The sequence below is a fragment of the Lynx canadensis genome, chromosome F1, assembly GCF_007474595.2.
Source record: "Lynx canadensis isolate LIC74 chromosome F1, mLynCan4.pri.v2, whole genome shotgun sequence".
Classification (NCBI taxonomy): Eukaryota; Metazoa; Chordata; class Mammalia; order Carnivora; family Felidae; genus Lynx; species Lynx canadensis.
The window spans coordinates 57,088,375-57,104,146 of NC_044319.2; the positions used below are offsets into that span (position 1 = coordinate 57,088,375).

Sequence of the window (15,772 nt, forward strand, 5' to 3'; positions counted from 1 at the left end):
TTTCTCTTGAGAATTCTTCTTTGGTCCATGGACTATTTGGTATGCCTTTCCATCCCTTTACCCTCCTGTTTTTGTAACTTGTTTTACACATCCCTCACATTTCAGTCCCCACAAGACAGTGTTTGATAGTTATTCTTTCGACTGTGAAACATTGGTGAGAATATTTGAGTAAATAGAATACTGAGTAAATAGAAAGTGTATATTTACCCATATTTTGTTTATTATGTTCTTTCTTCCTTCTTGATGTTTACATGTTCCCTCTTTATTGTTTTCTCTCTGTTTATAGAGAATTTCCTTTAGCCTTTCCTTAGGGTAAGTCTGCTGGTCGACAGTCATCTTTGCTTTCCCTTATCTGATAACGGCTTGATTTCCCTTTTGTCCTTCAAGTATATTTTTGCTGGGTCTACGATTTCAGATAGACTTTTTTTCCCCTAGCACTTGAAAAACTTCCTTCTCATCTTCATATTTTCTGATGAAAATTCTCTTGTAATTCAAATTATATTTTGCATATAAGTAAGGTGTCCCCTTTTCTCTTTTTTAAAAAGTTTTATTTATTTAAATAATCTCTACGCTTCCCGTGGGGCCTGAACTCATGGCCCTGGCATCAAGAATCGCATGCTCTTCCAGCAGAGCCAGCCAGGTGCCCCTGCTCTCTGACTTCCTATAAGACATTTTCATTTTCTTTCTTTTCTTTTTTTTAAAGACATTTTCATTTTCAAAAGTTTAATGATATGATGACTCTCGGTGTGGATTTCTTTGGATTTTTCATGTTGGACATCATTTAGTTTCTTGAATTCGTAGGTTTATGTCTCTGACCAACGTGTGGAGTTTCTGGCCATTATTTTTTCATGTAGTTTTCCATTTCTGGCTGAAAAAGTCTCCTTTCAGGACAGAGTGACACCTGTGTTAGGTCTTTTGTGATAGTCCCACAGTTCCCTGGTTTTCATGTTTTTCCCTGCCTTTTTTTTCTACCCTGCTTTTTAGAGGGAGTAGTTTATCATTCAGTCGTGGTTTAGCGGTTCCTGTCTCTGTCCTCTCCGTTCTGCAGTCAAGCCCATCTGCTGAACTTTTTATTTCAGTTACTGCTTCACTTTTGACGTTATTGTCACTTGAGTTATTTTTCACTTTTAAAATTTACATTTGATATACTAAGTTATATCTCAATTTAAAAAATACCGTTTACTTTATCTCTACACGTTCTTTGAGGCTTTTTATTTTTTCATATTTTTCATGTTGTGTTTACAGTTGTTTGCTTAAGCATTTTTATCATGGTTCCTTTAAAATCTTTTTCAGGTTGTTCTAACATCTCTGTCATCTCAGTGTTGTCTGCTGTCTTTTTTCTTTCAGTGTCAGATGTTTAGTGTTGGTATGATGAGTGAATTTTTATTGAAACCTTGACCTTTTGTGTATTTTGAGAGCCTGGATCTTATTTAAACATTCTGTTTTGGCAGCTTTCGCTCACTGACACCTCTCCAGCAGAGGAAGGGGGTCACTGTCTGGCTACTCCAAGGAGGGGACGGAAGTCCAGATTCCCCACTCAGCCTCTTTTAACACGAAGGCGGGGTGCTCCTTCTTACTGCCCCGCCAGGTAGAAGTTGTGCTTCCCCCAAACCTCGGCTGTCACTGCTGGCCAGAAAGTGCTAGCTCCCCGCATGGCCACTACTGATACCAGGGGAGGAAGAGGTGGCCTTGTTACCACTGGGCAGCGGTGAACATCCCCACTCTGCACGAAGCCTCCTTCGAGCACCCCTGTGGGAGACAGGTAGGGGTGCCTCGTTGGTGCTGGGTAGGAATGAAGTCCAGGCTCCCTACATGGTCTCCACTGCCGCTGCAGACCGGGGTCTCATTACTGCCCAGCAGAGGTGTGGGTCCTACTCGCTACTTGATTTTCTCTGACACCATCCTGACAGGGGAGGAGGGCTTAGGGTGCCTCGTGACAAATTTGCAAAGGTGGAAATCTAGGCTTTTTACTCAGCTTTTGCTTGAAGGAGTATAATTGAGGCCACAGATTTTTTTGTGGTGCTTGACTGGAGAAGAGCAGTTAGGCTGTCCCTTTCCTGGTGCTTTGGCTAGAGACAGAGGGGAAAAAAGGTTTCGATGGGTTTTCTTCTGTAGCCTTTGGCATTTCCAGATTGCTGGCCTCTTGTGTCCATGTCTAGAATCTATGAGGCAAATCAAAACCCTGGAAACTCACCACTGTGTCCATTCTTGGTCTCAAGGTCCTTAGTGCCTTCCCTTTACCTTTCTGTTTGTGTTATATATAATGTCCAGTGTTTTAAATTTTTATTTACTGGCAAGAATTTACTCCATCTTTTAAGAAGTGGGAGGTACGTTTTGAAAATTTTTAAAAGTTAATTGTTTTCTTTGGTTATAAATGTGGATTTGGCAAATACAAAAAAGTTGAAAAAAGAAAGTTAAAATTATCATAATCCTATCAAACAAATGTAAATGCCCTTAACATTTTTTGAGGTATTTCCTTAGTTTTAATATTTAAAAAAACAGTTAATGATAATATTTTTATGAATAGATTTTGTCTTGCCTTTTTTTCCTGATATTTTTGACATAAATGTATTTTGAAATTGTTATAATATCCTATGTAGGTGTTTTCATGACTGTATAACATTATGATATAATGAATATTTTTATACCTACAACTTTCTTAAGAATTTAGATTGTTTCCTTGAGTTAGTTTAATAGACAGGAATTTCTGGATACCTACTGGTAAATTACTTTTCAATAGATTATATCACTTTTTATATTACAGGCGACTTAGGAAACTTGCCTTATTGTACTCCACTGACACTGAATTTTATTGCCAATTTGAGTATGTATTACTGATTAGAAAGACAAATGGAATCTCTAAATGTTTTAATTTGTCTCTTGTATACGTTTGGATTTTCATGTTGATTTATTATTAATGTTATTATTACTATAATCCATTTGTAATTTCTTTAGGTTGATGTCAAGAGGTAGGGATGACCTAAATTGATTTATTTTCCAGACAGGAAATCAGTTATGTATCTAATCAGAAATGTATCTGGTACATTTATGTCCTTGCCATGTTTCTGTGGTCCCTCTTAAATCATACAAATTAGATATATTTTGGGGCTATCTATGTTCTGATTATTGAGCCATCTATCGTTATGGCACTTTGGTTGGTTGAAATTTTGTTAGAAAAAGTGACTATGCTATATGTAAAAGGAAAACGTTAACCGTCTTGTGTTAATGCTGTATTACACTGGTAGCCCATACTGAGTGTCCTTAATGGGACTTGATTAAATAAATCTTGGTAATGAAGTATATGGAATCTTAAAAGGAATCAGGTAGATATTTCTGTACTGACGTGAGAGATGTACAAATATTATTAAGTGAAAGAAGTAAAACAAGTTTTAAAAGTGTTACATTAGAATCTAATTTTGCACACACACACACAAAATTTAAACCTAATATTTGTTATCTCTGTAGCATTTTTTTTTAAGTAGGCTCCATGCCCAACGTGAGGCTCGAACTCATGACCTTGAGATTGAGTTGTGTGCTCTACTAACTGAGCTAGCCAGTCACCCCCCATTTAAATTTTTTTTAAAACAGGAATCTGTATTACTCTTTTTTTTTTTGAAAGAACTTGTATTACTCTTATAATCACAAACAGCAAAGAAAATATTTTTTAAAAATTTTAATGTACTTAATGGCTAAAAAGTAACGCTGGAAAGTCAATGTGTTTGAATAGTCAAAATTTTAAAAAAGGTCAAAGAACACATTGCTCTCCCAGATAGGAATATAGTGCAGCATTATCTGGTTATCAATATCTGGTTATCAATAAAATAGGTGTCTGGACTAGTCTTGTCTATTTTAATATAGTCTCGTTATTTATCACGCAGAAGCTTCAAGAGGTATTATCTTTGTTTTAAAGTTACTCCTTTTAGGTTGTTTTCTCTGTTTCAAATATTTAAAAATTTGTCCATTGGAGCGCCTGGGTGGCGCAGTTGGTTAAGCGTCCGACTTCAGCCAGGTCACGATCTCGCGGTCCGGGAGTTCGAGCCCCGCGTCGGGCTCTGGGCTGATGGCTCGGAGCCTGGAGCCTGTTTCCGATTCTGTGTCTCCCTCTCTCTCTGCCCCTCCCCCGTTCATGCTCTGTCTCTCTCTGTCCCAAAAATAAATAAACGTTGAAAAAAAAAATAAAAAAAAAAATTTGTCCATTTATTATTTATCCATTTGTCTTGTGGAACTTTCTGCTGCATATGCTCAAAGAATTAAGACACTTTAATTTAAGAAAGATAGTCTAATCTCCTGTTTTTAGTGTCCCCAGTAGGATCATAAGTTGTAATAACAAAAATATAAAACAAAACTCTGTTGTTCCACATTGTTTGGGTTCTTAGGGACAGAAAGACAACTCTTGACGGGATTAAGCAAAAAAGAGAATTTGTTAGGTATTTTAATTGTAGAGTTCAGAGATAGTTCTAGCTCCTTTCATGGCCGGACCCAGGGACTCAGATACTATCAGAGTTGGTTTCTGTGTTTCACTCTTAAGCATGGTATCCCCCTTTGGTGCTCCCCATACCCCCATTTCCACCCCACACATTTCCCAGCATTTATAGGCTTACATTCTTCTATCTTCTCTTCCCCAGTAATTCTTACAAAAGTCCTGGAATTGAATCTCCTTGTCCTGATTTGAGGCACAGGTCTATCCCTGAATCAGTCATTTTGGAGGTGGGGATAGAATATGTTGAAGGCCACAATGGATTATGTGTTCACCCTTGGGGCTGGAATAGAGGCGAGTGAGCTCCACACGGATTGAGGGTAGAGAAGGAGTTATTCTCTAAAAACCTGAGGCACCATGCAAATCCACCTCTTATGTGCATAGTTGGAGGTTCCGTCAAAGACCTGGAGGAGGAACAGTTCCTGCTTTTGCTCAGACATACCCTGTGTAGTCTTGCTGGCTTTCTCGCCATGGAATGCACTTCCCAGATACTCAAATGACTCACTTTCTCATTTTCTTCATGTCTCTGTGCAGATGCCATCTCATCAGGTTTTACTGACCTTCCTTTAAAATAGTACCCCCACCCCCACCTCCCCCACCTCACATACTGTTTTCTGACCTTTACCTTGCTTTTTTCTTAATATGAATGTATTTATTTTCTGTCTTCCTTCGTTGGAAGGACCCTGTTTGTTATCCTACTCTAGGTTCCCAGAACAGTTCTTAGCACATAGTAGGCATTCAAAACTTTGTTTATTAAATAAATGAATAGATGAATATTATGAAAGGAAAATGAAAAACAAAAGGAAAAATGAGGACAGGGTTATCATGAGCAAAAGGGTCCGAAGGTTCTTAAACATAATGGAGGAACTTGTTTGGAGAGGAGCGTAATCTGATACTGAGGAACTAGTAAAACATTCTTACTGCGTCCCTGCTGTTCCTTTTACCACAGGCTTCACATAGACCTTTCCTTAATAGGGACATTCTTAATTTGTAGCCCAAATGATTCTATTGTGTTAATATGATCAAAAACAGCACTGTTCATTAGAAATGATGCAAGCTACAATGTAAGCTCTATAGGTAAGTTAAAACTTTTTAGTAGCCCCATAAAAAAGAAGTCAGAAGAAACAGATGAACCTACTTTTAATATTATATTTAGGTCAACATATCTAAGGTATCTTTTGACATACAGCCTCTCTAAAACTTGTTTTGAGATATTTCACATTCTTTTTTTGTACTATTTGAAATCTGATATATATTTTATATTTACAGTACATCTCAATTTGGACTAGCAACGTTTTCAATTGCTCAGTAGCCACTGGTGGCTAGTGACTACTATATAAGACATTACAGTCTAGAGCATATGTGCATGCATTCAACCAATATTTCTTCAACCAATATTTGTAGAATGGTGCCAGATGCCATTCTAAATGCTGGGAGTTTACTGGTGAAGAAGACAGATGGGGTTTTAAGGAGTTTATATTTTACTGGGAAGGGACAGATAATCAAAATAATTTCAAAAACAAATAAGTGGGAAGGGGGTTATTTATATATTGGTTGATTTAAATAATATACCTACTGTAAAGTACACAAATCTTAAGTGCGTGTGATTAGATAACTTTTTATGTCCGGTGATAACCACCCAGATCACAGGTCTTCCTCTTGCCCCTAGGTAAGAAGTTTGAGAGTTAGAGTTTTAAGTGGGGGAAGGTGTGGGAGGAATGTGTAATATCTTTTCTAATTTTGATAAATGTGGAAAGGAGGAAGTAATTTTCTGGACGACTGCATTATTTCCTTTTGGGAAGAAGGAAATTGAGTTTGGAGCCAAATCTATCCTTTGCCTTTGATCTTCCATTTTGTAATGGTAATACATGTTTTAAAAGGCTGCCCTCTGGTATCTAAAATGAACTAAGAAGAGAATTCAGTTATAGAACTATACCTAGTGAAGGTCTAGTGTTTTAATAAGGGTTCTGTCAATGAAAGAAAGTTAACTGTGATATTCCATACTCTGGGTGCATTATAAATTCTGCATTGATTATATACTGTTTCTAAGCTGAATATAAATGATACTGGATTTTTCATGTTAATGTTTTTAGTATGAGTAAAGGAAATTTATAATTGACTTACTTTTACCCTCTGGTTTTTAAGAAGTCAAAATTGTTTCTTAAGAAGGTGGTATAGCCTGCTTTTCTGCATATTCCAACTTGACAAACAAATTAATAATTCTGGGCATAATGTTTTTCACTTTGAAACCTTTTATGTGATTTGTTTTCTGGAGTTAATGGCACTTTTAAACTTCAAATATCTGTTACTTTTGTGTTTATGTAGAACTTGAGTTAACAGATTTAATAGGCTATTTTGTTTATGTAAATCTTTTTAAAATTGGGCTTTCCCAGTGTTTTACAATGACACTAAAGTAATGTAATGGTAAGCCACGTGCTTTATGTGTGAATGATGATTATCATTTTATCTTTGCAGATTTTGAAGGATATAGCCAATCGATACCATATGATGAGAGGTTCCAAAATACATTTTGTGCCAGGCTGGGATTGTCATGGGTTACCCATTGAAATAAAAGTATTGTCAGAACTTGGTGGAAAAGCTCAGAATCTTTCAGCTGTAGAAATTAGAGAAAAAGGTAAATAGTCCCTATTTCTTTTTTAAAATGGTTATTCATAAACACTGGTCCCTAGGAAAAGTCAGGACTTAATCAAAGAGACTTTCTGTTGTTTTTTGGTTTTGGTTTTTTTGGTTATAATGGTATCTATTAGAAACCAGTTTTTGTTACAGAAAATTCAGATCTCGTTTAAGTGACTTTTGTGAGAACTTACGTTCAGAGACTGAGGAAAGGTTTGTGAGCATGTCCACGTACATTTTTCAATTTTTTGATGTTCATATTTTGTGAAATTATTGTGCTCAGTGTTTTTATTTACTTTCCTAGCTGGAGTTTGTTGACCTATTTCAGGTGCTAGACTAAAAGTCAATTCTAAAATGCGTATATATTTTTTAAATTAATCTCTTATTTGATCCTTTAGTAGCTGGGTGAGGGAGGAATCTTCTGTTCTTAAATTATCATATATTTAGATATGATTGTGAAGATTTTTGACATCACTGTGAAACATCTTCGTGTTAATGGCCTAAACTAGATGTACTGATTACTTTTTCTGTGTATAATGAAATAAAAATTACTCTTACCTTTTCCCAAATTAAGAAATACGAAAAATAATTTTTCCAGTTTATTTTTTCTAAATGTAAAGTTCATTGTATAAAGTCTGAAGAATAGTTTTGAAATTCTAATTAATTCTAGAATTTGTTTTAGTTATCTTCTGGACACCTTTAACTTTCAAAATAATTTCCCTATTATATACATTTTGTAGTGTATACTATGTACAGTACCTGCTTTTAGAGACCTACATACTAAACCATCTTTAAGAGTTTGAATTTACTGGGGCTCCTGGGTGGCTCAGTTGGTTGAGCATCCAACTCTTGGTTCTGGCTCAGGTCATGATCTCACGGTCGTGAGTTTGAACCCCACATCATGTTTTGCACTGGAAGCCCTTCCCCGGCTTGTTCACTCGTTCACTCGCTCGCTCTCTCTCTCTCAAAAAAAAAAAACATTAAAAAAAAAGAGTTTGAATTTATTGGTTTTCAGATGCTTTTTTTTTTTTTTTGTCTTTCTTAAATTTGTTTTTTAGCTAGATCATTTGCTGAAGCAGCAATTGAGAAACAGAGATCAGCATTTATTCGTTGGGGAATAATGGCAGATTGGAATAATTGCTACTATACATTTGATGGAAAATATGAGGCCAAACAGTTGAGACTTTTCTACCAAATGTATGAGAAGGTAATGAAGTATTTTTTTTCTTTGAGTATGTTAAATTATGTGTTACAAAATTCCAGCTTTCATATGTATTTGTCTTTCATAGGGCTTGATTTATCGATCTTACAAACCTGTGTTTTGGTCTCCTTCATCAAGGTATGTATGTGTTTTTGGTAGTGAAAGTGGAGAATTTTGTGAGGCCTTCAAATATTTATATGTAATATTCTTAAACCTTAGGACTGCATTGGCTGAAGCAGAACTTGAGTATAATCCTGAACATGTCAGTCGCTCAATATATGTAAAATTCCCTCTCTTGAAACCTTCTCCCAAGTTGGTATCTCTCATAGGTAAGATTTATTCATTGCTTGAAATGTATTCAAGTTACAGAAGTGTAACATTTGGTAGCATATTTAAAATTTTATTTTCACAGGGGTGCCTGGGTGGCTCAGTTGGTAGAGCGTCCAACTTCAGCTCGGGTCATGATCTCACAGTTTGTGAGTTCAAGCGTCAGAGCCCCGCGTCAGGCTCTGTGCTGACAGTTCAGAGCCTGGAGCCTGCTTTGGATTCTGTGTTTCCCTCTCTATCTGCCCCTTCCCCGCTCATGTTCTGCCTCTCTCTGTTTCTCAAAAATGAATAAACATTAAAAAAAAAAAAGTTAAAATTTTGTTTTCACAGATGGTTCATCTCCTGTTAGTTTTTTAGTCTGGACCACCCAGCCTTGGACAATTCCTGCCAATCAAGCTGTTTGTTATATGCCAGACTCAAAGTAAGTTTATTGCTGTATTTTTTGTTTTATCCACAAATAGGAGCAGTTTCATCATTAGCATTATTTTGGATTTATTTCATCATTGTTCTCTTAAAATTCGATGAATTATAACATAGTTATTATGTTCGTATAGGTTTTATTAAGCTTTAGGTGATTCCATTTAAGACCTCACGTGCAGCTTTTTTGGAAAACAAATGTAAGGGATGAAGTTCTTTGAAAGTAGTGCTTTTTTTTTTATTTTGAAGTTAGTTTTCCTAAAATGATGTAAAACATTTAAAATAGCTGTGGCTTTTCTTTTTCATTATTAGTAATTTTCTCCTAAAATTTTATTTTAGGTATGCTGTTGTGAAATGTTCCAAATCTGGGGACCTGTACATACTTGCTGCAGATAAAGTAACATCCATTGCTTCTGTTTTGGAAACAACACTTGAAGTTATTTCAACATTTTCAGGTGAAGATTTATAGAAACTCTGACCATCACAGTCATCAGAGTATCCATGTGATTTGAGTTTAGTATTTGGCTGAACATTTCTCATTGTAAATTGAAACAGATATGGCCTCTGTTTTTGTAGAATATATTTCACATTGATTACACTGAAGGAAAATATATATTAAATGCGATAAGAGTCTAGAAAATATGAACATTAACAAAAACATAACAGTATATCTGGTAAATACCTAATGAAAAATTAGATAAATGTCCTTTGTACAATGTAGAATGTACAAGTATCCTTTTAAAATTTTATTCAAAGGATGCCTCCTGGCTCAGTCAGTAGAGCATGTGACTCTTGATCTCAGGGTCATGAGTTCAAGCCCCACATTGGGCATGGAGCCTACTTACAATAAAAATTTCTTAAAAATTAAAAACAAAAAAATAAAATTTTACTCAAAATTGAGTCACCAAAAATTCTTGTTATCTGATTTAATCAGAGACACAGGGAAGGAATTAAATATGTTTATTTTTTGGTATATGATTTTAATGAGGAAATTTAATAAATTCAGAAAATTATTCCTGAGATTGTTCTTCTGTCAAAAGAATCCTTAGTAAGCTGTAATTTGTAACTTCTGAAGTATTGATTGATTTTGAAATATAATTATTAAAATCTAGGGAAGTCCATTTATTTATTTTAATTTATTTTAATGTTTGTTTATTTTTGAGAGAGAGAGACAGAGCGTGAGCAGGGGAGGCACAGAGAAAAAGGGAGACACAGAATCCAAAGCAGGCTCCTGAAAGCTCAGAGCCCAATGCAGGGCTTGAACTCACGAACTGTGAGATTCTGACCTGAGCCAAAGTTGGACACTTAATCAGCGGAGCCACCCAGGGCACCCCAAAATCTAGGGAAGTTTAAAATTACCTTTTATCTTTAGGGATGATACATCTTTGCGTTTCTTGAATTTCTTACTTAAAGAGAAAAATCACATGAGTAGGATGAATAGAGATACCCCGAAATGGAAAGATTGCCTAGTCAAATAAAGAAGCCCTCTAAATGCATCATTTTAGACGAGATTGGGCGTGTTCAGGGTGGTATGGCCATAGACCTAAATGTATCATTTTAGGTGCAGGCCAATTAGAAGTTGAAGCGGTCTTAACAAAAATAAGAGGGTTTTATGTCAAAAGCAGGAAAGAAGCTACAAAATGTTTGGTATTTAATACCATTTGGTCCTTGTTGGTGCCGTAAGTAAGTTAGAGGATCCAGCATATTCTTTACCCCATAACCCTCTCCTATCCCTTTTTTAAGCACAGAAGGTAGTACAGATTTCACTGAAAAGTTAGATGTTGTTGCAGAAGCTAAATGGCATTCCCATGAGGTGTTTGAAAGTACTCAGGTTAAATTTAAGGTCATCTTTCTAGATTGGATAATTGTTTCAAATTATTATGTCAGAGAATTATTGGGTTGCCGTTTTGAGACACCACGTTTTAGAGGAGTAAGTACACTTCTCATCTGTGGCAAATAAACTGATGACGGATAGCTTATTAACTTATTAAAGTGGTAGGAATGTTGAACAGCTAAAATGTAATAATTTGTGTAGGATAGCTTTTCTTTACAGAAAAATATAAATTGTTTCTTATTGACCAAAGATCTTTGTTGGGAGGGGAGAGAGAATATTGAGTGGCAGATATGCTAAGGATGGAGATAAAGGAAGGTTAATGGGTGAAGTTTACTTTGCCCTAAACCTTTCATTTCCATACTAAAAATGCTTGAGAAGTACAACATAGGGTCACAGGGACTTGTCTTACTTGCAAATCTAACTTAAAGAAAGGATCAAAGTGAAAAAATCAATATTAACAATTCTCTTCATTGACAGCATTATGAATTATCTTGGAAAACATGTATCCTGAAGTATTCAAGTTTTTCCTAGTAATTTAAGTATTTTCTAGGAATAAAATGCCAAGTCATCCAAGTCCAACAGTGAGGAGAACTTGTGATTTATTTTCAGAAAAGGGAGTTCATTGCCATCAGTTATAAGGGAATGTTAATTTTTCTCAAGCCTTTTTATTCATATACTGTTATAATCAAAATGAAATCAGCAACAGGGCTATCTATGAAATGTTAAAATTAAAAGATTTGTATTCTTTTGGTGATATTGAATCGGTTACGTCTTATTCCTCTACAGCCAGAAAGGAAGGATCATAAAAGTGGAGACGTTGCTCTGTGAGGACAGATTTTTTTTTTTTAAGTTAATATTATTTAGTTTAGAAAGATGAAGGATGATTTGTGGGGAAGATCTTAGGAGTAAGGGGACCATTGAAATTTCTTTAATTATTGAAGAGTAGATAGACTTAACAGACTTACCTAGTACATCTTGGTAAATACATAAGTAGAACCAGGTAATCTTTTTAAAGTTTGGGGACTTATTTATTTCTGTTGTTTTTAGAGCATATGAAAGATTAATTTATAGAATCCAACTCAAGAAGCAGTAAAGGTGAGAAACATTACTGATAGTGTGGGAAAATTGACAGATGGTGGATACGATGTATTATTAAAAAGGCTGGGGTTATACAGAATGTTAGAGTCATACTTGCTTTGGAAGTTGGATTCAGTCATTTATTAGCCATGTAACACCAGGCATATTGCCTATATTTTCTTGTTTTCTGATTTATAAATTGCAGATAATATTAGGTGTTTGGTAGTATTATGAAGATGAAGTAAGAATTTATGTTGAACCCAGTACATGGTAGGTACCTACTGACTGTTAGGTATTATTTATCATCTCTTACCTTTTTAGGGTAACATGAAAAGCAACAACAGTTAATTCCCATAGAGATAGTGTTAGAACCTCTTGGTCATTGATCTGTTCTAATTTCTTTGTCCTTATATTCCAAAAGGTGCATAGCTGTACATAAGTTAGAGAAATCTTGGGCTCATTTGTGTTGTCTGTTATAATAATTGCTAATATTTTATTTTTATTTTTTTTTTAATTTTTTAAACATTTATTTATTTTTGAGACAGAGAGAGACAGAGCATGAATGGAGGAGGGTCAGAGAGAGAGGGAGACACAGAATCTGAAGCAGGCTCCAGGCTCTGAGCTGTCAGCACAGAGCCTGACGCGGGGCTTGAACCCACAGACCGCGAGATCATGACCTGAGCCGAAGTCGGACGCTTAACCGACTGAGCCACCCAGGCGCCCCAATAATTGCTAATATTTTAAATCATTTACTGTGTGGCAGTTATTGTGCTAAGTGCCCCCAAATACTTAAAATGTATTACCTCAATTTATCCTCATGGCAACCCTCTGAGATGGGAACTGTAATTTTCTACATACTATAGGTTCCTAAAGGTCACAGTGCAAGTAAAAAGGGAAGCCAAGTTTGAGGCCAGTCTTTTTCCAGATCCTGCACTTTTCTTTTTTTTTTCTTTTAATTTGTTTTAATGTTTATTTTTCTTGAGAGAGAGAAAGAGAGAGAGAGAAATTGAGCATGAGCAGGGGAGGGGCAGACAGAGAGGGAGACACAGAATCTGAAGCAGGCTACAGACTCTGAGCCGTCAACATAGAGCCCGATGTGGGGCTCTAACTCATGGACCGTGAGATTATGACCCGAGCCAAAGTCAAAAGCCTAACTGACTTAGCCACGCAGGCACCCCTCTTTTTTTTTTTTTTTTAATTGAAGTTTATTTATTTCTTTTGAAAGAGAGGGAGAATGAGCAGGGGAGGGGCAGTGAGAGGAGAGAGAATTCCAAGCAGGCTTTGTGCTCCACGCTGAGTACAACATGGGGCTCATTCTCAACGATTGTGAGATCATATCCTGAGCCAAAAATCAAGAATCGGACACTTAATTGACTGAGCCACCCAGGTGCCTGGAAGATCCTGCACTTTTCACTTGCTACTCTCTTGCTACTCTTAAAGAGGTAGAAACATTGTTACGTAAGATAATTCTTAATTATGGTTTTTTTTTTTCCCCCACAGGTGTAGATTTGGAAAATGGTACTTGTACTCATCCTTTAATTCCTGGTAAAGCCTCTCCTCTTTTACCTGCAAATCATGTGACCATGACAAAAGGAACAGGGTTGGTTCACACAGCCCCAGCCCATGGTATGGAAGATTACAGTGTAGCTTCTCAACACAACCTGTCCACGGTACTTTTCCTCTTTTCTTTCCTTTTTAATTGTTGCTTTTGTAGAATTAAAGTGATAAATCCTAATTAACATCTTTATGTTTTGGTGATAAGCAATGATTTTTGTCACAATTAAGTTGTGAAATGCTGGGGTTTGTTCAGTACCCTAATGCCTCGTTAATTCATACTAATTGAGAAAGATTTTGGAGAATTAACACAAAATCAGCACAGAATTAGAATTGAAAAATACGTATTAAATGGGGAGAATTTTTTCTCTTTCTGTTTGAAAGAGCAGTTTGTTTTTAAACAGTCCTCTTTAAATTTATGTTATACATGTCAGTTACTTAGGGAGTTTTTTCCTTTAGTTAAAAGTGAGTCCCAAAGTCAGCACAATATATGTACATTACAATTGATCTGGACATTAATAGAGACCAAGTTAAAGATATTTTTAGTATATTTAACTTTTTAAAAAATTATTTTATTTTTCATCATCAAAAGTGTACTCTTTAATCCCCACCCCTATTTCCTCCATCCCCTCCTCCCCCCTCCCCTCTGGTAACCATCAGTTTGTTCTCAGTAGTTAAGAGTCTGTTTCTTAGTGTCTGTCTCTTTTTGCCTTTTGTTTGTTTCTTAGATTCCACATGAGTGAGATCATATGGTATTTGTCTTTTTTGACTGACTTATTTTGCTTAGCATTATACTAGATATATCCGTGTTGTTATAAATGGCAAGATTTCATTCTTTTTTATGGCTGAATAATATTCCTGTGTGTGTGTGTGTGTGTGTGTGTGTGTGTGTGTGTGTGTGTGTACTGAGCCACCCAGGCGCTCCTGAATTCGTGGTTTTTTTTAATGTTTTTGGGTAAATACTCAGTAGTGTGATTACCAGATTATAGGGTAGTTCTGTTTTTAACATTTTGAGGAAACTCCATACTGTTTCCACAGTGGCTGCACGGGTTTGCATTTCTACTAACAATGCACGAGGGTTCCTTTTTCTCCCTGTCTTTGCCAACACTTGCTGTTTCTTGCGTTTTGATTTTAGCCATTCTGATAGTTGTGCAGTGATACCTCTTTGTAGTTTTGATTTGCATTTCCCTGATGATGAGTGATGTTGAGCATCTTTTCATGTCTTTTGGCCATCTGGATGTCTTCTTTGGAGAAATGTCTGTTCATGTCTTCTGCCCAATTTTAATTGGATTATTTTTGCGGTGTTGAGTTTTATAAGTTCTTCATATATTTTGGATACTAACCCTTTATCAGATATGTCATTTACAAGTGCCTTATCCCATTTAGTATTTTGCCATTTAGTTTTTTTGGTTGTTTCCTTCTCTGTGAAGAAACTTTTTATTTTGGTGTAGTCCCCATAGTTTATTTTTGCTTTTGTTTCCCTTGCCTCAAGAGACCTCTCTAGAAAAAAGTTGCTGCAGTCGATGTCAGAGAGGTTACTGCCTATGTTCTCTTCAAAGATTTTTATGATTTCAGGTCTTACATTTAGGTCTTTAATCCATTTTGAGTTTGTTTTTGTGTATGGTGGAAGAAAGTGGTCCAGTTTCGTAATTTTGCATGTAACTGTCCAACTGGAAAAATTTGTTGAAGAGACTTTTTCCCATGGTATATTCATTCCTCCTTTGTTGAAGATTAATTAACTATATAATTGTCAGTCTACTTCTGGGTTTTCTGTTCTATTCCATTCCTCTATGTGTCTATTTTTATGCCAGTACCATACAATTACTACCACTTTGTAACATAACTTGAAATCTGGAATTGTGATACCTCCAGTTTTGTTTTTCTTTTTAAAAATTTTTCTAATGTTTATTTTTAAGAGAGAGGGAGAGAGACAGAGACAGAGCATTAGAGGGGGAGGGGCAGAGAGAGGGAGACACAGAATCCGAAGCAGGCTCCAGGCTCCGAGCTATCAGCACAGAGCCCAATGCGGTGCTTGAACTCATGAACCATGAGATCATGACCTGAGCCAAAGTTGGACGCTTAACTGACTAAGCCACCCAGGCGCCCCTGTTTTTCTTTTTTAAGATTGCATTGGCTATTAGAGGTCTTGGGTCTAGTTCCATACAAATTTTAATATTTTTTGTTCTACTTCTGTGAAAAATGCTGTTGGTATTTTGATAGAGATTGCATTAAATCTGTAGATTGCTTTGGG

At 36.0% G+C, this 15,772-nt stretch overlaps 1 protein-coding gene across 1 annotated transcript in view; it reads left to right on the top strand.

The window, feature by feature from the left end:
* The window catches only part of IARS2 (isoleucyl-tRNA synthetase 2, mitochondrial), a 65,713-nt gene that overhangs the window by 13,005 nt on the left and 36,936 nt on the right, over positions 1 to 15,772 (top strand). Inside the window, exons 3-9 of the mRNA XM_030302264.2 lie at positions 6,953 to 7,112; positions 8,170 to 8,318; positions 8,401 to 8,450; positions 8,532 to 8,641; positions 8,970 to 9,060; positions 9,396 to 9,511; positions 13,468 to 13,637. Coding sequence (XP_030158124.1) covers positions 6,953 to 7,112; positions 8,170 to 8,318; positions 8,401 to 8,450; positions 8,532 to 8,641; positions 8,970 to 9,060; positions 9,396 to 9,511; positions 13,468 to 13,637 — 846 coding nt within the window. The remainder of the gene's footprint in view (positions 1 to 6,952; positions 7,113 to 8,169; positions 8,319 to 8,400; positions 8,451 to 8,531; positions 8,642 to 8,969; positions 9,061 to 9,395; positions 9,512 to 13,467; positions 13,638 to 15,772) is intronic.